Source organism: Amphiura filiformis, chromosome 9 (genome assembly GCF_039555335.1).
Source record: "Amphiura filiformis chromosome 9, Afil_fr2py, whole genome shotgun sequence".
In the NCBI taxonomy this organism is placed as follows: domain Eukaryota; kingdom Metazoa; phylum Echinodermata; class Ophiuroidea; order Amphilepidida; family Amphiuridae; genus Amphiura; species Amphiura filiformis.
In genome coordinates, this window is record NC_092636.1 from 2,794,108 (window position 1) to 2,822,025 (window position 27,918).

At 35.7% G+C, this 27,918-nt stretch overlaps 1 protein-coding gene across 1 annotated transcript; it reads left to right on the forward strand.

Moving 5' to 3' along the window:
* On the forward strand, window positions 1-27,418 carry LOC140160518 (uncharacterized). The gene is made up of 8 exons (XM_072183754.1): window positions 1-657; window positions 16,461-16,574; window positions 17,250-17,411; window positions 17,779-18,025; window positions 19,020-19,136; window positions 19,806-19,988; window positions 25,093-25,212; window positions 27,272-27,418. Exons 1-8 carry the CDS (start codon window positions 346-348, stop codon window positions 27,310-27,312), a joined length of 1,296 nt encoding a protein of 431 aa, XP_072039855.1. The 5' UTR covers window positions 1-345; the 3' UTR covers window positions 27,313-27,418.
* Window positions 27,419-27,918: the final 500 nt, after the last annotated feature.

Here is a 27,918-nt window from a genome sequence, read left to right on the forward strand (position 1 = left end):
ACCATTGAATTTAAATTCACCATTCATTTACATGTACAACTGGCACAACCTTACCAGGTCATTTTGTCAGTTCTATTCCACCATACCTGACTAATTATTAGGACAAATTAAACTGCTGAAAAGTTGGAATAGCTGTGACTCTAAGCTACTCTAGTCTACTAGATGTGTACCTCTTGTAAAAAACCTTTAAACCATCAAATTTCAGCCGAGCTGGGTTGTATGTATTCTGCTGAATCTGGAGTTTTAATTAATTCCTACAAGTGAAACAGCATCCCATTGTGCACGGAAGTGATTATGACTTACATGATATAGAGCTATATAGCATAGGCCTGCTAGACTTTCACCATGGCTGAGTATGTTACAACAGAGTTTACTTCACTACCTACAGATTTAACATCTCAAAATAGGCCTATTCTTGAACAGAATACTTGTGGAATATGTCACAAGGAACTTTCCAATCCCTGCTGTCTTCCATGTAAGCATGTATTTTGTCATCAATGTTTGGTAGATCAATGTTGCGCCAGTGAGGATCCAGAGACAATCATTTGTTGTGTGTGTCACAAATCTTGTCACAAACCGATGGATGGAATTGGAGCTTTCCCCTCATCACAACGTTCAAGTAGACAATCCGTTCGAGGTGTTAGGCCCAAGTACCAGGTAAGTTTCTGCCAGTATAGTAGGCTTTAGGGACAAATCATATGTGTGTTCAGTGGAGTGATTTGAATATTTTTTTTTTCAATCAAACAGTGATTTAAAGTTAGGGGCAAATCTTTTTTTGATTGAATTTTCACAGTATAGAAAGGATTGATTTTCATTCTAATATTTTGAAGACTGGAATTAGGGACAAATTCTTTCCAGTTGAAAAAAAGATTGAAAATATACACTCTAAAAAGTTTGAAATCTCATTCCAAACCCATTTAACTCTCGACATGCCATTTGGCAGTAGGCCTACATTTAGGAGTAACACATGATTGAAAATTGAAATCAGTCTACAAAAGAGTAATAAGAGTTAAACCAAAACCATTTCAATCTATTTGGATTGATGCCTTTCACTAATTGTTAAAAGATTGAAATATTTCAATCAGTCAATAGCTCTGGAAAAAATGTTAACCATGATATGGTAAACAGTTCAAGGGGCTGTGCAATAATTATGAGCCCTGGTGGGAGGGTAAAATTGGGGGAAACAAATTTTGGAGATCCAAAAGGGGGCAGCAATTTCTTGCAAGCCGAGAGGGGGAAGTGATTTTTGGTACACATGGGCGCCTTTGAAATAAAGTGCTCCAAAAAGGCTTAGGAAAACAGTACAGAAACACCGTATAAATATGCACATTTTCCTGCTCGCTGCACTCGCAACATGTATCTAAACCATTTAACTTAAGGTTTGTAAACTGGGATTCAAAAATATTGGCATGCGCAAGGGGGGGAGTTTTGGCAGGCGGGGGCAAGTGATTTTTAGCAGGCCGAGAGGAGGGGGAAAGTGATTTGTGGCGAGCCATTTGGAAATTTGACTCATAATTATTGCACAGCCTCTAACCATGGTTGATCATGGTTACTGACCAAAGGTTGATCACACCATGGTCAAGCATGGCTTAAGCATGGTTGCCCATGGTTAGCCATGGTCATTTGCTGACTTGTCCATGTCTGTGGTCATCAGTGCAGATCATGGTTGACCATAGATAGCCATAGATTTTTGTAAGCATTTGACAAGTTATAGCCTATATCTCAAATCAAGAAAAATGGATTATCACTTTTTGCATCTGCACTCCTCATTTTTTAGCGATCATTTATGTAAGTTGATCGACAGCCTCACCCCCCCCCCCTGATTTTTCTCATTGTGGATGAGTTTTTGGTATCATATAACAGATAATTACCATCGTGAAATTTGATGCTCCTACTTGATGTATTTCCAAAGAAATCATGAAAAACAGTCCATTTATGCCTGGTTATCAATTTCAGTGATATTTCACATGCCCAGGAATTGCAGGTAGCCAAAGAATGAAATCAGGATGAATTTGAGATGTTTTAGCCCGATACCAGTTTGCCCGCAAACATGTGAACACTATTATTATAATATTTCTCTGTTATCAGTTATCAGGGCGCTATAACAATATAGACTTGAAACAAAAATAAAGAAATACACAAAGGGCAAAATAAACAAAATGCATTTCACTTAGGGTCATTTTAACCATTTTCAGAGTCGCCGTTCATCAAAAACAAGAGAATTATGCAAGGTTCACACTCTTTCACCAATGTCAAAGGATTATTATTGTCATACATGTGAAAAGTCCATCTGCAGAGATTGTTCAAATTTGAAAACCATGTGCCATGATCATCATACAGTATACTTGAGTGATGCAGCAAAAGAGCATAAAAAAATCTTAGAGGACAAAGCTGAACTGCTGGTATGTAAACAAAAAGAAGTTCAAGATGCCATAGCTGAGATCAACTCTTTCCAAAGAGGATGTGCAGTGGCAGTAGAGGCAAAAGTAAAAGAAATAGCCAGAGAAAAACAGCAGCATTCCAATAAGTTTGAAGAAGCGGCAAAGAAACAACAGCAAAGACAGGAAGAAGTAGCCAAAAAGCTTGCTGAAACAACCGCAAAATTATTTGAAAGAGAAATGCAGCTACAACAGGCCATAGAAGAAGTTTCAAGTACGAAAGAGAGTGAAGATGACCACTTTGTGTCTGGGAAGTTTGCCAATCTTGCAAAGAATGTGGAGAAGTTAAGTCAAATCCAACCCAAAAAGCTGACTGAAGATGAAAAAAGCTGAGTTGCGGGACATTGGGAATATTGCAGATATGCCTCTTCCGGATGGCAGTTACAAGTTTCAAGGTAAGTTATTTTGAAAAGATCATGATTTCCTAAAATATCAACAATAACAGCTATCTAGGCACCAACCCATCAGCTTTACCATATAGGTCTAAATGTTTAGCTGTTATTGTGTTAATGCCTTGATTTGTCTTGACATAAGTATATGTCAGCAAAGTTCATTTTTGTGATTTTAATGCTACGCTACAATTTGTTCAAATTTCTCTCGCTTATGTATTAATTTGTTGAACAAATCATCTTGGGGGGTTATATATATTACTTCACAAATTTCTCCCGTAAAATGTATATTGCTGTGAAGTGATTATATCACTGTTTCTACGGGCGATCACCCTCAAGTGGTGGCATGTCACAAACGAACACTGACTATAGGCTTAAAACTCGATCTTTACCACTATAAGATGCCGTCATAGCTAAGTGGTAGAGCACAGCAACTAGTAACGCCGAGGTCGTTGTTTGAGTCCTTCTGTCGGCAAAGTTCATTTTTGTGATTTTAATGCTACACTACAATTTGTTCAAATTTCTCTTGCTTTTTATATAATATATTATAATAAACATTGCCTATATTGTATCTTTTCTCAGGTGTAGATACATTACGTCTGGTTCTCATAGGCCTCACAGGAGCTGGGAAAAGTACTACTGGTAACAGCATTCTAGCACCTGCTTACCTTTCCACAGAAGCACCTCACTATGGCAAGAGTGGAATGTGGGGAACAATAAAACGTCCTTTGAAGATTAAGCGCAAGTGGAGGTTCTGTTACTTCAAAATGTGAAAGAAAGAAAGCTCAAATTCAGGGTCGCTTGGTTACTGTCATTGATACTCCTGGATTCTATGATACTAAGAAGAATTATGAGAGCACCATCACTGAAATCCTGAACTGCATGTATCTCTCAGCTCCAGGCCCTCATGCTATTTTGCTTGTCATTAAGATAGGACGTCACACAGAAGATGATATCAAAGCAGTTGAACTCATGAGACATGTGTTTGGAGAAGACTCAATCAAGTTTCTCATGATTGTCTTTACTGGAGCTGATCAGTTGAAGGCTACCGGTGAAGATATCGAAGAAGTGGTTGCAAATTAAGAGGGGCCAATTCAAGATTTACTGCAAGAATGTGAAAATCGATATGTACATTTTGATAACATGGTCAAGCCTCTGTCAGCAGAGAATTCAAACCAGATCAGCAATCTCTTGACAATGGCTGAAGATATTGCCAAAAGTAATGATGGAAAGTGCTTTAAGGATACTCTATCCACCAGGGTAGCAGAAATGATAGAAAGGAAGCTTAACCAAACAAAAGAGCAGATCAAGACACTGACACAGATGAAGATGGAACTGGAGAAGAAGCTGCAAGAAGCAGCAAGAAAACTGAAACAAGGAGAAAATCTAGCAGAGGTTGAAAAGGCTGAATTGAGGAAACAAATAGAAGACCTGAAAAACGAAATAGAGGAAAAGAGAAGATACTTCATGAACGTACACTTGCATCAGAACAACCAAAAGTCATGTTGATAGAAGATGAAGCAACAGTTGACATGGTTGGAGGTAAGTTTTATCATGGGATGTAAACTGATGCAAATATCTTGATTTTCATACATTATAAGTCCCAGACGACTCTCAGAAGTAGTAAGTTTCAAATGCCAAAATAAAATGAATGATTGAATTAAATTACTCATGCATCACAGCATAAAGCAAAAACAATACAATGGATCATTATATCATATATGAGCCTGCATAAAAACTTCCGATTTGTATCAAAAGAAGTAGTCAATATGTAATAGCAGGAAAGTTGAAAAAAGAAGGAGGAGAACGGAATTATATCCTTGAGATAATCCCGTAGGTAATCCTGTTGCACCTATTCATCGTCCTTTATTCTCAAGTAGTTACTCATCTGCTTGAAAGTAGCCTTTGATGTGATGTGTGTTGCCGACTCACGGTTGATTAATTTTCACTCCAGAATTGAAACCATATCCAATGTTTCTATAGAGAATCCCTTGAAAGTATGACACGTGTGTGTTAAGTACCTGATGTTGCTCTGAAGGGATGCACACGTGGATACTATAAGAAAGAAATGTAGTTTTGTAACCGCCCATTGTGGAACATATATTAATTATTTAGGAGAGTGTTTTAGGATTTTGTTAGAAAAGGGATGATTTTTGATCATCTATATTTTATTGTTTTATGTATTTTCCTGTCATTTCCTGCAAACCTAATAAAGATATTTTGATAATTGAAAATAGGCTGTATCATAAATCGTAGAGGTTGAAAGCGTAACCAAGCGTGCAGAATTATTATTTGCCATGGAACTTGGTCATATTTTATTTGAAATAAACTGGATGTTAGGATCTGCATGCATGGTATGCATAGTATTGATGGTATACAGACACTGACCTTTCCTTAAAACTAGTAAGCAGCAACTTGTGTATCACACCAGTCATGGGTTCGAACCCTTTTGTTGTATTTTATTGTTAAACCTAAATAGCGTGATTGCTTTTGAATGAGCGGCAACACACATATTTTGTTTGAGGATAGCTGGATCTATCTCCTTTCTTTACATCTTCTCTGGTAATAGGAACAATATGGATCCTCGGGTTAAATATTCTAGATGCAAGTAATTTAACGACAAAGAGATGAAACAAGAAGGGATCATGAAGACTGATGTTTGTGCAAGCGATGGCTTCAATTGCAAATCCAGGCTGGGGTAGCCCTTTCCATGGGACCTTTTGGGACTCTTTGACATTATATAGAACACCTATGTAGATTGGCACCTCATTTCAAGTAATGGTTTACTATCATTTTTTTTCTATTTTTTCAATGTTTTATGTTGAGATGCCAGTTTGTGGTAATTTGATAGGTAAACAATAATTATTGAAAATACTTTGTTTGTCTCTGACCCACTGCAATAGATTTGGAGAAGAGACTACAAGAAGCTGATGATGCAGGCAAAGAAGATCAGAAGAAAGAAGTAGCAACTCTGGAAGCCCAGATGAAGGAAATGGGAAGAACAATTGAAGAACAAGACAGGGAGCTTCAAGAAAAAGACAGGGAAATTCAGGAACTACGAGGTCAGCATAGAGATGTTCAGGACAATGGATACGGAGAATTGGGGAATGTTCAACATGATGCTCATGGTATAATAAGTATGTGATACAGATTAAAATGGGAAATTGTCCATCTCATAAAGAGTGCCTATAGTGGCTGTATACGGAAAGATTGTACTGCAATTGTGGTTATCCACTTCACTCATGTGTGACTTCTAACAAAAGGCAATGATTCCCGTAGTATTCCTCATTCAAACCAATTCAGTGCACGCCCTCAGAGTTACCTGCATGACTTTGGCGGGCTATTTTGAAACAGTCATGGTTGCACATACAGGTACTTCTTTTGAAAGTCCTGAACAAGGTATAGAGTACCCAAGTGATGACGTCACAAAAAAACTTTTTTTGAATTTCAGCATTTTCATGACCATACGTATTTCAGTAGAACATGATGAAAAACATCCACAGTCCAAATTTGGTGGGAATCAGATCATGAGGGCCCGAGATATGGCCGCATGAATACCTAATTAGCCCCATTGATATGAACCAGGCCAATTTACACTGATTTCAATGGGGCTAATTAGGTATCCATGCAATCAATCAATGATTGTACACAGTACAGGTGATGAGTGTGGCCTGATTATACATTAAGGTTAGCAACTATTTTAAATTGCTGCGATTTGGCAGTTCACAGCATCTTGCGAATGGTAGTGAGCTTTGGCAAAAATTGCATTTATCATTTCATAGCGAGTGTGTATAGGAATACAAATTTTACAGATATACTTTTGTAGGTCCTGTACGGTTCTTGAGTTATGTTGTAAAGAGGGCTGAAACAACAACACTTTTGTAAAATGTACTTTTGTAAAATTAACAACAATAAATCAAGCAAGTTTTCAAAGTACATGATTTGTAAAATGAACTTTTGCAAAACATTAAGTGTTATTTTTCAATAATATATTGATTTAGATAATGAAGATCAATTTTTTTTGGCTGCTTCGGCCAACAATCTACTCTACCCTTAAATCCTTGAGTTCCTGCAATCTTATTTGTTCTTAGCCGTGTGATATGACAAGATAACATGATTCAGCGCATGTGAGTCGATGTAATACTCATACACACTATTTGAACCAATCTGAAGCACATAGCAATAAGGCAAAAAAAAATATTGTTGTGTTGCCCTCAAGTGGGAAAATGGGAAATTTGGGTCGGACGGTCAGATTTTTTTAAATTTTTTTTTTTAAACCTTCAGTTTTTAAAAATTCCCTCAAATATTAAATAATGCTTCTTCAATTAGGGACATTTGTCAATTTTGACTTCTGGGTACCTGTTAGACATCAATTAAAGACTAGTCTTTCAATAAAATATTAATTTTAAGTGAAAAACATTGAGTTTTTGAACAAATCTGTAAAAATCATCATTCAAAAAAAAAAAAAAAAAAATTGCACCCCTGATTTTTCAGGATTTAGGGTCGGGCGGTTGAGGGCAACACAACAATTTTTTTTTTGGCCTAACGGCACTGATCAATTCTAAGCCATAGTGGTTTTTAAACCACTGCTTCCCATCAAAACCAATTATATTTCTAATTAACTGTTATTTCAGACATTAGGGTTCCCCTCTAAGGGCCTCTATGCCTTAAAGTTGAACAATATTTTTTTATCATTTTTAAGTTACCCCGCATTTGGGGCAACTTAGGTCAAGGTATTACATTCCATGAAGGAAAAAATATATATGGGCAAGTTATTCACCATTGTTTCCAATGGACATTTTATTGTGAAATGTCACTGTACAAGGAATACATTTAAAAAAACTTCCACAAGCCCCGGAATGAAAAATATTAAATTATCTTTGTAATCACTCAAAAAGCATTTTGTGTAAATTTTACATCAGAACTAAGTGCTATGAAATTTTTATGAGCCTTTTTATTTTACATGTAAAGTCTATGGGGGTGACGATTAGAAATGGACGGCAATATTGAAAAACTTTCATTTTGGGCCATTTTTGATTTTTTGACACTATAATGCCCATAAAAAAAGAATAGCACTTAGTTGGGATGTATAATTCACACACAATGCTACCTGAGTGAGTACAAACATAATTAAATACATTTCATTCGGGGGCTATAGCAAAAACGAAAAATGTCCTATATCTTAATGGTTACGGAACAAAGGTGTATTGTTTTTTGTGACAGATGATCCCTTAAAATGAACCAAGCACACATCCTCTTCACAAAGATCAGTTTTCATTTTTCTGAAAAAAAATGTAAAAATGCTTATTTTTGGTCAAAAAATTTTGGAAAATAATTAAATGTCTAAAGCTAATGATAAATATGGCGCCTCTGCCGAGTGCATCGCTTCAGAGCATAAAATTAAAAACATTAAAACCATGTTTTTCCTGTAAATTCACACATCCGGATAACAGAGAGATCTGTTAAGAGGTCCGGATAAGGGAGATTGGACTGGTTCTTGTGCAATGACAGCATATACCATAAGTGTTAAAATATTTAAATGAAGAAACAAAACTTCAATTATTAATTTTGCAGATGATGAGGCACCTGCGGAAAGTTTTTGGCGCTGTTTCATCCTATGAAGTTACCATGGAAATGAAGATGAAGTTGTTGTATACATGCAAATGTTTGCAGTCTACAGCTATGTATGTGAGTGGGACAGATTTTAGTGTACAGAACTCTTAGGTCCAATTTCTCAAAGCTTGGCTAGTGGTCAGGCTTAAATTCAGTAAGCTGCCCTACCAATGTGGATCCATTTTATTGATTTATCTTTCTAGGTGATTTATGATGTTAAATTGTAAACACTGGTATATAGGACTAATTGGGCTTTAAAAGCCTGATGGCTTAGGAAACCTGACCAGTAGCCATGCTTCGAGAAACCGGACCTAAGTGGTTAAAAAGTTTACGAAGGTTGTTCCATAGTATATGATCGTAAACCAACATGAATGAAATACAATACAAATTTTGAAAGTAATTCACAAGCGAAGTGTTTGGGCATCTCTTTGGTAACTGGATCACACGCCTTTTGGAATGTGGTATAGAGGCCCTGCATGAAATTATCGTTTAGCTCCAAACAAAGGATTTGAGCCGGTGTCCTTCACCGTAGTTATAGCGGAGTGCAGTCCATTCAATCAAATGTTGTCATTAACCTATTTGATCGTAGTGCAGGGTTATGTGTGTGAGAGGAACTGTCACGGTAGATTGCAATCATGCTTTTGTTGAATGCATTTGAGTAGTCCGCCATATTTACGGGATGATACGTCACATGCAAGGCCTCTATACATTGTGTAGTGATCATGGTTCAGGACTCAATAGCAATTTGGTTTAAATTCCTGGTAACTGAATCACATACCTATTGGAATGTGACTAAATGAGATAGACTTTGTGTGTGATCATTTTGAGCGTAGTTCAGGACTCAAGTTCATGCGCATAATAGGCTTACATATTAACACTTCACTGGCGAATAGAGGTTCTGCCTATGATTATACTGTAATACTGAAGTAATACATATCTTCATGCAGTGGTGGCACCAGGAATTTTTTTCTGGGGGGGTATTGAGGGGGCAAAGTGAATTTCAGGGGGATCAACAAATTTTGCACAAAATTACTGCAAAAGGTGACATTTTTGTAATTTTGGGTTTTTACTGGGGGGACAATAGAGGAGAAAGAGTTCTGACTGGGGGGCATTTGCCCCCTCATGCCCCTGTAGCGCCGCCACTGTCTTTATGTATGGTATCAGAAAACAATATCCATATTTCAGTTATGTAATGCCTCTCCTTATTGTTGTGCACACAGTGCCCATGCAGATTTTTTATGTCAAATTATTATGTATCAAAAATGTGTTAAATGGCATTTTAATATAAATCTGGTATATAAAAGCTATGCCAAATAGTTTGTTACATATATTTAATTGTATCAAATATAATACCAAAACTGTCAAATACAACTTAGACAAATGTACAAAGTCTTTTTTTATTTCATTCTTTCTTTTTTAAATTTGCAACTGGTTTCGAATTAGGTTTATTGACACTTGTTATTTGTACATTGCTGTTTTAAAAATAGATTTAAATGTAAATATTTGTTACTATTTACAATGTTCAAATGTGTACCTCCATATCAAAACGATAATGATGCACTTGTCGGCTGCTACATGTTTCTCTTTTTACATAATAGCTAGGAACAAATACCAGACAGACTCGGCTCACTTCAAATCATCCCCAAATCACATGGTTTAGGAATACAGAAAACATTCCTAAACCATGTAACTTGGGGATGATTTGAAGTAACCTCCGCTTGAGATGAAATTTATTCCTAGCTATTATGTAAAAAAGAGATACATGTAGCAGCCGACAAGTGCATCGCTTTGATATGGATGTACACAAAAAAAAGATAAAATCTCTAGTTCATTTTAGATGGCTCTGGATGAAGAGTTAGTAACTGTTTACTATATATTATTTAGGGGTTCATTCATAGGATTGAGGGCATGATCGCTGTTTATGCCCGAGGCGTGAGCCGAGGGCCTAAATCAACGATCATGCCCGAAATCCTATGAATGAACCCCGTTCATACATACCCAATATTCTGAACATTGTTATTCAATACAAATGAAAATAATGAGGGTTTACAAGTTTAAATAACATTTCCATACCGTTTTCCTTCAAAAATTGGGAGAAAATGAGTAGGCCTACTTGCAGGAAGCACCTCGGCTCATAAGGTCAACGGCCGGGAGTCAACGCGTTCATATTTGCGCTCCGCGTGAGATGGGCGCGGTTAAATGCGCATGTACGCAACACTAGCAAATCGTTGATCACGTTAATTGGGTTCCAACGCTGCGCGACGCAGCTTGTTTATGCCCTGCGTACTGGTCATAAACGGTATTTATGACCAGCAAAAAAGGGCCCAAATCCAATCAGAAACGTCGTTATATCGTGAGAATGTATGAATAAGATTTATGTAACTCATGCAAAGTTTCTTGTCATTTGATTGGCTAATTACTATTGATTATTTATTCGTTCAAATGAAAGAATATTTCCATTCGGTGAAATATATACTCCATTCAACTCGACAAAGCCTCACTGAATGGAACAGTCCATATTTCACCTCATGAAAACATTCTTACCATTGAACTCATAAACATTCAATATTTGTATATACAATTGACCAGGATACCTGTCACCATGCTGTTCGCTCTCTCATACTGTCCCAACTTGATTATGGCAATGCAATCCTCTATGGTATCACTCAAGGTGAAAGAAATAGACTGCAGAAGCTGCAAAATCGTGCTGTGTGTTTGATTTTCTCTGTCCCTCGCTCAACTGGTACCTCCGACCTTCTCATTCAATTGCATTGGCTTCCAATCCAGGACCGAATTCTTTTTAAACTTCTGCTTTATGTTTTCAAGTGCTCTCAGGGCCGTGCCCCCAATTATATTTGTGAGCTTCTTTCAGCCTATGCTCCCGGAAGAGAATTGAGATCTTCTTCCGATAAGACTCTGCTTAGTCAGCCTAGGGCACATAGAGGATCTGGTTTAAATACCTTCTCTGGAAGAAACTCCCTAAAGCCATCAGGGAGTCTCCATCAATTCCAGTTTTCAGGAAGAAACTGAAAACTCACCTTTTCAGTTAGCTTCTTTCTTGTTCCGCTGTGTTTCTTTTTTCCCCATCCTTTCTCTCCTTGTTCAGCGCTTTGATAAATTTAAGGCGCTATATAAATACCTTTATGTATGTATGTATGTATATTTGTACATGACCGATATGTGAATATCTAATACACGACAACGGCTCCAAAATGCCGTCTCCTAATTTGCATTCATCATATCCTAACATGGTACATTTTGACATCGATATCAAATACTGTCGTATGTCAAAAGGCTGCCTTGTGTGGCTTCTATTATCAATGTTGTATTTCATATTATAAACATTTTGGATTTTTTGTTTGACAAAACCAAGTGAGTACTCACTACAATATTTCGTCCTACTCGTCGGAGGACTTCATCAGGTATGACTGATATGGTCATCTGATCCACTTTCCCGCAAACAAGTTTGAGTGATTTCGGTTTTCCTTAGTCTCTTTTGCAGACTTCAGTAGTGGATCATAGACGTGACTTAAGAGGTATGTGCCCTCCTCTCTGTTTAGGGTCTTGGTGCACCGTCTCCTTATTTCCATTGCTTCCGGCACTTCTCTAGACCTTTTCTCGTGTTCCCGTCCAAGGATCTTAGATTCTTCCCAGTCTATAACATGGTTTGCCCGTGCAACGTGATCTGAAATTGCTGATTTTGTTTGTTCCATTTCGGATGTCTTTCGTTCAGAGCGGTGTACTTTTTCTCACTCGCCTTTTGACTTCTGCCTGGTGTTCAGCTAACCTGGTACCTAACATGCGTGAAGTTTCTCCTACATAACTGAGGTCACAATTATGATCCTTGGACGGGAACACGATAAAAGGTCTAGAGAAGTGCGGGAAGCAATGGAAATAAGGAGACGGGGCACCAAGACCCTAAACAGAGAGGAGGGCACATACCTCTTAAGTCACGCCTTATGATCCACTACTGAAGTCTGCAAAAGAGACTAAGGAAAACCGAAATCACTCAAACTTGTTTGTTGGGAAAGTGGATCAGATGACCATATCAGTCATACCTGATGAAGTCCTCCGACAGTAGGACGTAAATATTGTAGTGAGTATTCACTTGGTTTTGTCAAACAAAAAATCCAAAATGTTTATTTACTGAACAAACCTGATGAATCTATTCAATGAAGTATTTCATATTGTTATTTAAATTTTATATTTCAGCATGCTTCTTTCATTTATGAATGGGCATGAGATTGTAATACGGTGATAATACCTCAAAATGAATATATATATAAAGTTAATTTTGCAGGGTATCTCCTCACAATTAGATGACAATTATACAAAAATCACAAATGGCAGCCTTATGAAATATGGCAGTATGTGCAACAGACAACGATTTACCCTGTGTGCTGTTAGCCATTCTTTGCTTTATTTAAAGGGGGTCATTGGGTATAATATTTTGAAAAAAGGGGGTCATTGAGTATAAGATTTTTAAAAAAGGGTCATCGGGTAGAAAATTATGAAAAAATGGAGCAACATTTTGAAATTTTCGGCATAATTTTGAAAAAATTGAGCAAAATTTGAAAGTTTCGGCATTATTTTTTGGCATTTTGATGATGCTATTCTAGAAAAATTAGAAAAAGGGGTCATTGGGTAGCCTGCAACTAAAAAAAAGGGGTCATCGGGTATAACTTTTAAAAAAGGGGTCATCGGGTCTAGTCGACTTCAAAAGAGGGGGCCTATTGACAGGCACATACTGTCACTTCCAAAGTTGAGTGCCCCGGGGTAATTCCCTGTGTAAGTATATTTTCAAAAGTATACATGGTAAAAAAAGTTTTTATTTTCATTTCAAAGTATCTATATAACATTATACAATTCTAAAGTATATTATTTCTCACAGCTCACTTTTACGGCCATAGCTACTATTGGCTACTTGCAGAGAGGAGATAGTTGAAAGTGACCGTTTATAGGTTCAAATTTCACCAGCCTAACCATGAAGCTCCTGTGGGCAAGTAGTTAAGGCACAAGTCTCGTAAACCTGAGGCTGAGGTCCTGGGTTCGATTCTCAGGAGGGATCACTTTTCAATTCTCCCTTTATTATTTGCGACGGCAAACCCGGTGACAAATTATCTTTTTTATATAACTCTATATACTATAGTTTTATAATGTTAATTTGAAGAGTGAAAATAATTTTAAAAATACAAAATTTTGACATTTTTCTTGTTTTGTTTCCAATGTGTGTATTGTTTGTTGTCAAATGGAGGTTTTATTTGTAAAATATGGGTTATTGGTGACAAAATGGACATACACTAAAAGAACATTTATTGGAGACTAAAAAACATTTATTGGAGATGGTTATAATAATATAATGAAGATATAGTTTGTATGATCCTTTTATACACTTTACACTTTTAGTAAAAAAGGTTCAAAGTAGAAAAGAGGTTCTTAAGTTGTCCTATCGGTGGAACCTTAAATGGTTCTACAAAGGGCACTGAATAGGGTTCTAGAAGGGCTAGAAAGAACATGAAAAAGGTTCTAAAAAGGCCAGATAGAACCATTTTGGGGTTCTCAATTTTTAAGAACATTTTGCTCTTGAGGGTTTTACATACCAGGACAGCCAAGAACCTTTTTTTTCTACGAGTGAATAAAATATCATATCCATGAATATGCATATACCTTGACACATATGCTTGTAAAAGATTTCTAAATCAAATAAAAATGTAGTGCAGCAACAAATTATTAATATTTGCAGGAATTTTTGGCAACTTTCTTTACTTATCAATTTTACACATCACACCACTTCATTTCCTGTCCCTAGTTTTGTTACACTCCCATAGGTAACTCTCCTTTGTTTTAATTGCTTCCTTCTACAATTTCCCATCACTACACACTTCCTGTTTCTTTTGTTACACTCCAAAACTCTCATCTCTCTTTTGATTATCTCTATTTTTAATTATCATCCTTAATTATCACCAAGGATGTAGTCCATTGATGTCTATCTCTCCTTTTATAAGCTTGCCTGTGTCTTGCCCAGTCATATTATCTTCTGGCATCGACAGTACATGTAGTGACTTGGACTTTTTACCATACCTTTGAATTTTTGAAAAAGTTATACTTCCATTTGGACTTTACATATTGGAAAGCAAGTTTTACTACAGCTCCTTTCTGAAGTAAGTATTCATAGCTTTGCTTTGTTGTTGTTTATATTGTGTTATACAGCCATGGACAAAAAGTTTAGAAAACAGTTGTTCAAAAAATATTATTTCAAACTTTTTCCATGAATGTAAAATTTGTGTGTTGAGCTCTTTGGGTGTGACAGTTCAAAAGCCTCATCTCCCAGATTGAGATTTTGATATAAATCAGAAAATTTTGAACGTTGGCTGGGAAGAGGTGGTCAATTACATTTCTTATTTTCAGCAACATAAAACTGATCTTATCTTTAGAAACAGAATTCCGTATGTCTGTAAAATGAGTAATTCACAAGAAAGGGAGAAAACCCAGCAAACAAAAAAACATTTTTAAAAATGTTATAAAGGTGCTATAAACACATTTTGGTTTTGTTCAAAATTTTTAACAACATTTAAAAGTCAGGTTATGATAAAGGTCATTGAAAACATTTTAAAAACATTTTACATGAAAACACACTGCAACGACATTTTCAAAATGTTGCCAAAATGTTATTGCAAAATATTTTATGCTGAAACATTTTTGAAAAATATTTTATCAACACTTACAAAAACATAATGTTTATGTTAGAATGTTTTGCATCAAATTTTCAAAATGTTTTCTGGAAGTTATATTAAAACGTTTTATACCCTTTATATAACCAGACATTTATACGTTTTCTGTAAATGGCTGGGAAGCGAACATTAGCACTCACTTTCCTGTATGCAATGTATTAAAAAAGAAGATGTTTTGAAAGTCACATTATATGAATGTACTCGCATCCTGGTTGAATATCTATCTTAGGCCTAAAAAAGAAAATTGTTTGATTGGCGTAACCCGACCGACCCTAAAAGTAGGCCAGACCCTGACATTTTTTCTTCTAAATTTCTTCTAACTAAATTTTAAAAAAAAGATGAACAAAAGTTCCAAAGCCTTTGTCAAACAAAATTTACATCTTATAAAGAAAAAAAAAAAAAAATCCCGACTGACCTAACCTAATTTATTTTTTATGTTACGCCAATCACACAATTTGCTTTTTTAGGCCTTATTAGAATGGGTTATTCCATCTAAAATACACATTACCCCTGGGGAGTATGTTTTTCAAATGTAATTAGTCCAACTTCATTTCCAAGACACACTTGGCTCAATTGTCCTCCAAATACCCCCAAATTAGCTTAAAAGTTATTACAACGTTAAGTTTTGTGCACCTATGGCGTGAAATTCAGAGTTGTAACTCGATGTAATATTTTCCAGGGGGGGGGGATACTCATATTCATACCCTAATCAATGTCCTTCTTGTAAAAAAAAGGACCCTTTTTACTGACCATTAATATTTTGGCACCCTTTTCACTGACCACCATAAGCTATCCTTTTCACTGACCTATCACCCGGGTTTGCCATAACTAACACAATTACATTTTAACATTGACAAATCTATGATACTCACCAAAGGGACATGACCCCCGGAATATTTTATAAATCGTCAGCCTGCTACGCTTTTTGCCAAAGTCAATTTTGATAAATTTGAGAACAAAGTACGAAATATGGTTCAATCATGCATTTAAACAAATTTATTCACCAATCTTTGCACAAGAACAAATGATAATAATACAAATGAAAGGGAATAATCCGAAATAATTAGGATGATTACGTAACTGATGCATGCCTGAACCACATTTTGTTCTTTGTTCTCAAAATTACAAAAAATGACTTAGGCAATTAGCGTAGCAGGCTGACGAAAAGCTCTAATTTTTATTTGTATTGAGTGCTATTACAGATACTCTTGCTATAATATTGCTGAGAGTGCATGGATAACAAAAACTATTCAATAGAATGGTTTAAATTAATATTTTCTTCATTTCAGAACAGTATGGACCAAGCTGAAGACATCTGTCCCCAATGTGAAAAGCGCCCTTCTGCTACCACTAAAGATTGCTTGGTTTGCAATCTGAATAACTTAGTTGACGCTGATTTACAGGTACATTGTATACAGTATACTGATCAAAGGTCTTCAACTTTTTTGTGTCATGACACACAAGGCAAAATTTACACTTGACATGCAAAGAATTCTATTAATCAACTCCAGCATGTAAAATTACATATTGATTTACCAAGTAAATCCAGATTAAATAACGAAGGCATGTAGCATCGAATGTCGAATAAAAAGTCTGCAGCAGGCCTTAACTGGCATGGCAGCTTGGACTCATGTCTATATCTTTAAAAAAAACACAATGGCTAACACAGGGCCATTCCGACCATTAGGCCAGGTAAGGCGGTCACCTAGGGCAGCAAACGCAGAGGGGCGGGCGCAAAAAGAAAAAACAGGAATGGAGAAAGAAATGAAAAGGAAAAATGAGGGTGGATAAAAAGAAAAAATGGGGGACAAAATGAAAAGGGGGCGAAAAGAGAAACAGAAAACAGAGCGAAAAAGGGGGACCTGAGAAAAAGAAATGAAACGGGGCAGAGAAAAGGAAAGAGGACACGGGTGAAGAAAAAGAAAGGGTGTAACCCCCTAAACACTTATTTGGTATGTTTTGGTGGGGCAGCAGGGAGAGGCTTTGCCTAGGGCGGCAAAATCCCTAGGAACGGCCCTGGGCGCTAACACCCAGGGACTAACCGACTAAGAGTGCATTTATTTTCTATTTGATATCAGCCTCTGGAACAGGGTCAGCAGGAGCAACAGTCATTGCTCATGGAAAGCGAATCTGCAGCCAGTATGGACCAAAATGAAGATATATGTCCCCAATGTGAAAAGCGCCCTCCTGCCACCACTATAGATTGCTTAGTCTGCAATTTGAATAGCACTGACATGCAGGTACATATTTGTATAGCTAAATCATTGAGACTTGATCATTTTTATTAATGAACATTAAAGGCGGGAGCCGTGTGATATTTTACAGGCATATGAGATGAGAACAATTTATTTTGATAGATTGAATTTTAGCAGCAGCCCAGCCCAGTGGCAAGATGCAGAACAAAGTCTGTATAATACAGGAAAAAGCTATTTGTGAGAAACATGATTAAAAAATTATCTGATATTCAATTGTGTTGGGGAAATTAAGTTCCAGATACGATACTTAATGATGCCAAAATCACACTTTTACAAAAAATAATCATGTCAATATAAGCTTCACTATATCTGCTAACATTGTATTGCTAACAGTGCATTTATTTTCTATCAGCCTCCCAAACAGGACCAGCAAATCCAGCGAAATCCAGTTCCTCAATCTCACCAACCAAACATGGCTGCAATCAATGGTCGGGTGGACAAACAAACGGCAATTCAGCGGCTTGCAATGCTCTTACATGCACAAAAGTGCCAGAGACAGTGCACTTTGCATCGTTATCGACTTCGTGCTTATTGCCGTACGATGAAAAATGTGCTGAATCACATGACAAAGTTCTGCCATTCCAAAAGCTTATGCCAAGGTATGATATTCTCTACAAAGTCTTGGTTAGTTTTATGATTATGGTTTGTTAGGCTTATAATTGGTGAAAATGATTGTTTTTGTTACTGCACATGTCAATTAAGCACCATCTTAAATTGACATAAGTGTGTGCCAGTCACCACGAGTGGTTTGAAAACAAATGCGAAATGCGATTTAAAAAAAAATTTTATTCCCGACTTTTTTTACGGTATTTTTAGGAAAAAAGTCTGATTTTCGCCGAATTTTTCTGAAAAAACTAAAAAGGGTGCTGTGCTCAACTAATATATTTAAACTTGCTTTCCACTTAATTCCAAAAGTTTAAAATCACACACCACAACTTAATATTTTTATCTTTGGTGAATATTAATAGGATGCCTTAAAAGGGCAAATTAAACATTTAAGCTATCTTCAGTAGATAGCACTGGCAGCACATATTATACATGGCTCATTAAAAAATTCTCCAACCACACCACAAACACTTACAAGAATGTTTTGTTCGTGGAGTGAACTATGATTCCACTTGATAAACACATATCTTATTTGCACAGTTTATCCCTTATATACCCTGTGTCTTGAATAGCTATTGTAGCCCATCAACTCGTATAAAACATTAAAGCTATCTTCAGTAGATAGTACAGTAAGAACAAATCTTCATAATGTAAACTGAACAATATTGTATGTACTTGTTTGTTTTGCTTTGTTTTCCCTGCATTGGTCCATGCTGTTGTTTTGCACTGACATGAAGGCCACTGTCCTGGGTTTTTTGTGTGCTTTTTAACCTTGTTTGTTATAAAAGAAATAAGAAGATCATGGTTTAGACAGGATGGGTTAAATTAAGATCATAAATATGTTTTAAACTTTAAAAAAAATCAAAAACACTACCAAAATATTTTAATAATATTAACAAAAAGTTAGTATAAAATAGTTTTTTATAGTTTTTTAAAAATAATATGCTATTATTTGGGCTAATAGTCTGCATTTTTATCCCATTTCAGTTGCATATTGTGCTTCATCAAGACGAATCCTTTCTCACTGGGAAACCTGCCCTGCTCCTCGAAACAACTGCCCTGTATGCACACCTATAAGGCAAGTTTCAGAAAGGCGAAAGAGTAGTAAGTACTTCAAGATTCTTGGATTTTGGTTGGGCTTAGTCTCCATAGTACATAACAAGTAATAGTTTATCATGCAGTGCGTAAAATGGGTCCTCCCAGAAGGGCTTTCATGGTTTGTTATGATATGATATTAAAGTATAAGCACAATGACCTCCATTGACCCCTAGATGACATATGACCTTGTGTCTGTTGACATCACAAATGTCAATGTACCCAAGGGTCATTGTGTCCAAGTAGAAATCCATCAAAGCAACAACAAAAAAATGGATGTCCGACTGACTGAATGCTCCCCACAATTTTGAGGGCATGGTATTTGGGAGCTGAAGGCATACCAGTCAAAGGGGGTCATTTGGACCAACAAAAGGTCAAAATCTAGGGCTTTCCCAGTTTTCTGGTTGAAAATCACCTGGAAATCAAGTGTCTTTCAGTGCTCTCTACAATTACATTTTGACAATGTGTTTAAAATGGGGAGGGGGGTTGATGAGGGGGCAAATTCCCCCAGTCACAACTCTTGCCCCCCTGTTTCCCAAACCAAAAATTACGAAAATTTCCATATTTTGCTGCAATTTTGTGCAAAATTTGGTGATTTTGCCCCCCTAAAATTCACTTTGCCCCCTCAATGCCCTCAATGATGACTTAAATTCTGTTTTTCTCTCAATTTCTCTTCAGACAAAAACAGGTTGATCATACGTCGGCTTTTGCTGCTGTTACATGCACACCGTTGTATGCGTAGAGAAAGGAACCAGGCTAACCAACCAATCCGACCATGCACTCAACATGTCCCTCACTGCCAAGCTATGAAAAATGTGCTGAATCACATGAGAAACTGTCATGCAGGAAAGTCCTGTAAAGGTATGGTATTCCTTGTCCCTTATTGCATGGCAGCTAACATTCAGTGTGTTTATACTGAGAGTATGGCGTTTTTTTGACATGCTATTTCCGGGGTACAAAATACCGATCATATTCCAACCGCCATGATTACCCAGCTTGTTAGCTCTTGTTTCTACTGAGGCAGAAAGCTGTGTCTCGAAAGATGCACAGCATTTTTTCCTGTAAACTGGAAGTACGGAAAACAGATTTCAACATAAGTAAATAACTGCCTGACTGTAAAAAGATCATCTCATAAGCATGATAAGGTAGAGAAGATCTCCCACCACCAAATCAAAGTCCCATAGAGATAATGTACTAAATCATTTTTTCTTCATAGGAGTGACTCAGTTCTTAGCGGAAGCTATGAGGGTTGAAATCAACCCTTGTCTGGCCCCTCTGGCTGGAAAAAAATAGGTTGACCGTCATTATTTTGCACAACTGGTTCACAAAAGTATTATTGTGTCCTGAAAATTTACATGCAAAATCATGCCATTGTTACTGTATAGAACAAAAAGGGCTGCTTAAAATCATTAAAAATGACTTGACCTCTCCCATCTGTTGTACACTTGCAGGATTTAAGAGGGTTTATCCGATAGACTCAGATGGTAGGTGGAAGATGGGGGTCAGCAAATTTTGTTCATATTTTGTCAATCAAACATGTGTCCATGAGTATTTACAGTGGAGGTATTAAAAATTTTGAGGACCCCCACTGGGAGATACTGGACCCCCCTCAAATTGACCCCCATGATTGTCTTCTCAGACACAAAAACTTTGAAATGTGCACTAACTTTTGATTAGAGCCACGTAATAACGCGCATCTGCAGACATTTTATTTATACTTCACAGTAATAATACACATTTTGTCTCGACATAACAATTAAAAATTCTTTGTACAACATTTGGGTTGTTCCATATTCAGAGAGGGGTGTAATGCCCTTTTCAGCAATTGTGTAAATGTGAAAAATTCTAATTTTGAAGCAAAGTTTGCAAGATGATTGTGAGAGTTCCTCAATATTTTTGACAAAGTTATTTACTTGTTGGATAAAGTAGATATAGGTTGATTAATTGAGCAAATAAAAATCGTGGAAACTTTTTCCGTTTTAAAATGAGCACATCTTACTTTATGCTCTTTTTCAGAAAAGTGCAAAATACTAATTTTGAAGCAAAGTTTGCAAGATGATTGTGAGAGTTCCTCAATATTTTTGTCAAAGTTATTTACTTGTTGGATAAAGTTGATATAGGTTGAACAATTGAGCAAATAAAAATTGTGGAGACTTTTTCCGTTTTAAAATGAGCACATCTTACTTTATGCTCTTTTTCAGAAAAGTGCAAAATTGCGATATTTTCATGCTAAACTCAGGTACGGTGATTTTTCTAAGTTTAAAAATGAAATTTGATGAAAAGGGAGCCTATCAGAAGTAAACAACATCAACAAAACTATTACATAATAAATTGGGGCCTAAATTATGTTGGATAAATGCTTATAGAACAGGACTATTCTATAAAGGGGTTCAGTAGGCCTACCCCGGGTCAGTACTAAAATTCTGTCTGTGCTGATTTAAAAATAACCTTTTTGCATCATGCTTTATGCACCCTCAAATGAATATTACCTTTTTCTTCCAAGGAACGCAGGTAGGGCTTACAATAATTATTTTCTATCACTATGTAGTTAACAACAAAGACAATAATATATTGGAACACTACATTGATCAAGTAGGGGTGTTATTGTGTTAAACATAAAAACGCTTATGTATCTATGATTCTCGATTTTTGAAATACCAAAAATGCCGACATATTATATGGATTTTGGGGTTTGTATTGAGGATCCTTTGATGGTCAATATACTAGTAAACTGCTCTCTTTCATCTGAGTGACCTCTGTCTATTAAGGGCGCAGACCACCAAATAACCTCTCCATCATAGTGAAAAGCATGTAAAAATCAACATTTTTAAGCGGCAATTCTACCACGCATGACAATAGTTTTCTTTATTTTTAGCTGTATTAAATAAAGCCTAAATTTTCACTTAAGCTCCAATTTTGTCTATCTTTACAGGTAAGGTTCAGTTTTTATTAACAAATGTTAGAAAGTGATGCTGCTATTTCAACATCGAAATTAGTACTAAAACGGGCTCTGTTAGCAGTTATTCGGAGAGGGCCTATACTTTTCTGGTGAAATCGAATTTGCTTAATGTTACTGGGGAAATTCGCTTAAATATTAGTATAAATGGCCATTGCCATGACAACTGCCTTGTCTTTGAAATCTCCAATACATGTAGCTTAAAATTAAAGAATCCATGTATATCAATAGTATACTTATAAAGTGTAATACAAACTTTTTAATGCAACAAATTGCTCAAAATGAAGAAAATGGGTCAATTTGGGTCAAACTGCCCAAAATTCAAAGATCATAGATTACTGGGGAAATTCGCTTAAATATTAGTATAAATGGCCATTGCCATGGCAATTGCCTTCCTTTGAAATCTCCTAATACATGTAACTTAAAATTAAAGAATCCATATATCAATAATATACTCATTAAGTGTAATACAAACTTTTTTAAAACAACAAATTGCTCAAAATGTTGTTGCTGTCATCTGGGATGAGGGAGGCAACAAAAGTTGGTATATTGGGTTTTACCTTGATGATAATGGGGATGAAACGCGGGGACAAAACCTTCGAGTGGATCACCTGATGCTTGGCGTTTGGTACTGATACCGGAGATGAAAGTTAGCAGCGACAACATGGCACTGATGATGATATCTAGGACACTATCATGCAGCAGTTTGAGATTGTGCCTGTGACACTTATCAGTTTCCGTAGCAACATAACAAGTAGCCATTTATATTATGGTTTTTTTTGTAAATTTTACCTCATATTGTGGAGATGTCTTAAAGTTTTACTCCCAAATAGTTAGTATTGGGGATAACAAATTTTCTTTCCCTCATCTTATTTTAACATACCACTGTCACCGTAGAAGGTCAAGGGTCAATACACATGGCTTAGTTGGAGCTCTCCCATACTGACAGTGTAAAAAATGAGATCAGGAAAAGAGAATTTATTATCCCTGATACTGGCTATTCCGGGTAAAATGTATAGGTCATGTTCACATGATGAGGGAATTTGTCAAATGTTACTGGGGAAAATTTGCTTTAAAATTAGTATATATGGCCGTTGCCATGGAAACTGCCTTCTCTTTGAATAATCCTAGCTCACAATTAAAGAAGCCTCATATAATCAGTAAATATAAAGTGTAACTTTTGTAATGCAAGAAATTGCTAAAAATGTAAATACAATAAAATCCATTAAACTATCAAAATTGTATAAAAGTCTGCAATGCAAAAATCTACATTTTTTACTTGATGTAACGTATGTTGTGTGTCTATTTCGTTTTTCCAATTTATAGTGTTATGGAAGTTTTTACCTGTTGTCTAGCTTTTTCTGTAATTTAAATATGAGGTCTATGGGCCTGGTTCAAAATTTGGGTAAAAAAGGTGCATTGGGTCAGAAATGGTCGTAACTCAACACATGAAGATTTGAGACTACTTCTAACTGCATAAATAGATTGATTGACCAAAAAACCCATAGACTAGACACCAGAACCTGGTAAAAGACCCAAAAATGACAAAGTTATGGCTAAAATGTGATTTTCAGGGAAAATGTGGCCATTTTGGATTTTTTGCTGTGCACATTCTTTTTGAAACACAGGCTTAACATTTTGTAATTTCATGTTGAGATAAGCCTAGGTTAAATAGAACATACAAAAAACTTATCCCAAGCAAAACAAAACAAGTCCCATTTATAGCCCACTCCTAGCATTAAGTTCCACCCCAGGTTATTAGGATTTAGTACTTTGGGGTATGGGGCCCTACTAGGCCTAGTTCCTATAGCTTAAGTACTGATGCATGTGAAATGATTAAGAATCAGAATAGGAGCTTGTGATTTTCATAATAATCATAATACCACTAACATGTATGAATACGAGCTTGTGACATTAGAGGGGCTCATATTCAAGGAGCATTATCTACTGGCGATTTTACCAATATGCTGTAAAAGAGAAACACCTACCCCTGTACTTGATTTGCATTCTTAAATGTGGTTCTTAACTCCTCAATGGAATAACTGACTATTGGCTCAAGAAAAGGGACTGCTACAGTGAAAAGATATTATATTTGATGTTGGCGTTATATACAGCATCATTATACCAATCTCACATATTGGGAATATCCATGTTTGTCTTCTATGAAAAGTAAAAAAGTCTCCATGATTTTTATTGCATTATATAAATGACCTATGTACAGAGGTTCTCTCCTGTAATGAACAATTTGAGAAAGATTGAGGAACTCCTACAATGACGTCACAAAGTAGAGGGATATTTCACCTTTTTTCAAAAGTTGTAAAATGTGAAATATTGGCCCCCACCCCTGTTCATAAATGGAACATCCCAATATAAACATTTGTTGTTTTATATTTTTTGATAAAGACAAAGGATGAAAGAAGATGTGTAGAAAAATTTACTTTCATAGATGCTTGTCTTAGGTGCCAAAAATTTGTTCAAAATGGCATAAAACGGCATTTTACAAGTCAGGGAAATACGTGTTAGGGGGCATATTTTAGGGGCCCATATTTCCCAGGAGGGGCATAGCAGATTTTTTTATACTGATTATTATGAACACTTATCCAAACTTATTAAATTGCCAAAATATGGTTGAAATTTGCTGACCCCCATCTTCCACCTTTTTCCCATGGCATCAGTATTTCTCAGAAAATCTCTCTTAACATCACTAATCATGACCAATCCAAATTTAGCCAAAATTATGCAAATTTCTGCTCATTTTAATGCTTAATTTAATGCAGACAGTGATTTTTTCTGAGAATTGAAATTAAGGGTGCACAACTATATTTCTATTTGGTGGTGTGAAATCAGATCTTTTCTACATTATTACAGCAAAGAAGGGTGCTGGAGATAGAGCTAGCCTTTTCATTGGCAGCTTCACTTTACCTGTTCGTAAGTGCTATTACTCTCTATTAAGATATTTTTTCATAATAATGAATATTTATTTATAACTCATATTTTGTCCAATTTCAGTTCCAAATTGTAGGTCATCAAGACAAATCCTTTCTCACTGGAACCACTGCTCTGCTCGTAGAAAGAACTGCCATATATGCACACCTTTAATGAAAGCTAAAACTAATCCATCACAGAGAGGTAGGTAGTGTTCTAATTTCTTACATTACATAAACATTATTTTTTCACCAGGTTCGCCATTTGCGACGGCGAACCTGGTGAAAAATAATGTTTATTTATATAATTCCCATTGATCTTGCCACTGTTTTTCCGTGTTCTTACATTAGATTATCCAAACATTTTTGACGACAAAATAAGCTTTAAAAAGTCAGTGGTTCACTAACAAAACTGTCAGCAAGAAACTAAGTTGGTTTTGACAGATTTTAATCTTTTAATTTTTTTAAAAACTCTTTATTATTAATTAATAATTAATCTGTTAAACTTGTTTTTGTGATTTTCTGACTTTGCTTAAGGGATCCGGAATGAGCGTTTCGACAGTATCTTTTGTGAGACATGTGAGCACATCAGACATATCGAACTGCATTCTGAATATGAAGAATGTCTTTCTGATATCAAATAATTTTCATTTTTGAAATTCATGATAATTTATAATACCAATTTTATGACAAATTATTAACATTTGATATTTTTCACATTTTTGATATATAACAGTCCTCGAAATAAATTATATAAATCTAATGATATATTCTTAAAGTGTATGTAGCTGTGAGGAAAAGCCGACGATCAAATGAAAATTTTGACTTTTCATATTGAAGATATGGATTTTTTTCCCAAAAAGACCTAATTTTTTCTGGTGTTTTGGGAAAAAATCCATATCTTCAATACGAAAAGGTCAAAATTTTCAATTGATCGTCGGCTTTTCATCCCACCTACATACACTTTAAGTATAAATCATCAGATTTATAAAGTTTACCAGTACTGTTAAATATCAAAAATATCAATTTTTAATCATTTGCCATAAAATGTGTATTACATTGCTAATTTCAAAAAATCAAAATTATTTGATATCAGAAGGACATTCTTCGCATTCAGAATGCAATTCGATATGTCTGATGTGCTCCAATGTCCCACAATAAATACTGTCCAAACGATCATACCCCACCCCGTAATAATCAGACACATATTCAAATGTAACAGATTTAGAACAAATTTGGACTTGTTTTAAATTTGTAAATTGTCTTCTTGTTTAACTTCACAACTTGGGATAAATCACAATAAAATGGGAGATATTATTATTATCAATGATTTAGTACCAATAAGCTGTATCTGCAATAGCTACCCTATAGAATTTTGTGATGCGATGAAGCTATGAGTCTGTCGATCAAAATCAAAATTCAGTTTTCAATTTCATTACAAGTGCCGTTCTCATATACCTTTATTTTGCTGAAAACTTCATCATAATTAAACGTACATTTCCAGTGATAATGCCTTTTAAATGTTGCTTAGAAAAACAAAATACAAAAGAAAGTATTATTGAGTATTTGATCTTTTAAAACCAAAATATTGACACTGACCTGACAGTTTTGTATGTATTGCTATTGGACAACATACTTCTTCAGAGTACTTGCTATCCCATCATTCTCTTTGCTGGTAACACAGCAATCTCTGCATAATTTATTGGCTATATCTCATAAGTAATATTCCAGACATCTAACTCATTTGCTTGATCACATCACATCGTAATTTCTGTACTCCATAATTGACATTTGACAATTTCTGCATTCTAATTGTACACATCTAGAAATATGACAACCGTCATCTATTGCAGATAGGCCCTTATCTTGCGCAAAGAGCTGTAATTTTGTTTTGACTCCATGGTTTTATTTAAAATCTTAAATTTTTATCACAAATACAGTGCCTGAAGCCTTTGTTTTTGCAGGGTATGTTAGTTTATTAAGTACATTACAATCACATAAAAGTCAGAATTTTGAAAAACATTAAGAGTATCCTCCTCAGCAAGTTACAATTTTTCTTTAATTAAATACATTACAGTCGTGTGTAAAAATCATAAAAATTGTAAAACCAATTGATGGGATCCTCCTCAGCAAATGTTAAAATATTGAAGACAAAATCTGAATTTAGAATTTATGTTATTTTTAAAGGTTTGATTTTATAATCTATGCTTTGTATATCTTTTTCCTGATCAAATCTTTACTTGCTGTTCTACATTTTTTCACAGCTCTCCTTGCTCGGTTGAGTATCATGAGTATGAATGATTAGCAAAGACTGGAGTTGTTTAGAAGATACAGAGATTGATGACCAGAACACTGTGGAGTATATAAAAAAAACAATGGGGGCATTTCAGTACAGTAGCATAGCCAGCAGGGGGAAATGAAAGAAAAAGCGCCCTCTGACAAAAAAAAAAGAGAAAATCAGGAAGGCAAAGGAAAAAAAAACTACTAAAATTCAGCCTGATCATGGGCCAAAATAGTGTAAAATACAATTTTTTGTGGGCTACGTGCACACTTTGCAATTTTCATCCTGATAATGGGCAAAAATAGTGTAAAATACCAAAATTGTGCACGCTACATGTACACATCTTCCCAGTAAAGCCTCTCTTAAAGCTCAGACATACAGTCTCTATGTACTGTATAATGCAACTGTAATTTTTTCATCTGTGCTCCCCAAAAATTTTATTTTGCCCCCCCCAAAGCTGACTACACCCCTGCTTCAGTAGAAAAGAGGAGGCAATTGAAAGATGCAGTAAAATATCAGTAAAGGCTACATTATAAGGATGATGGAAGATAGATATAGACAGGTTGAAGAATTTGGTTTAAAAACACTATTATAAGGCCCATGTTGCTGGGGAGTTTGCAAAAGTTTGCA

Bases quoted from the DNA above. Each gene is read 5' to 3' on its own strand.
- LOC140160518 (XM_072183754.1), top strand. From the start codon at position 346: ATGGCTGAGTATGTTACAACAGAGTTTACTTCACTACCTACAGATTTA. The intron at 658-16,460 runs GTAAGTTTCTGC...TCTTCATTTCAG, and splicing joins GTGTTAGGCCCAAGTACCAG to AACAGTATGGACCAAGCTGA. The intron at 19,989-25,092 runs GTATGGTATTCC...GTCCAATTTCAG, and splicing joins TGCAGGAAAGTCCTGTAAAG to TTCCAAATTGTAGGTCATCA.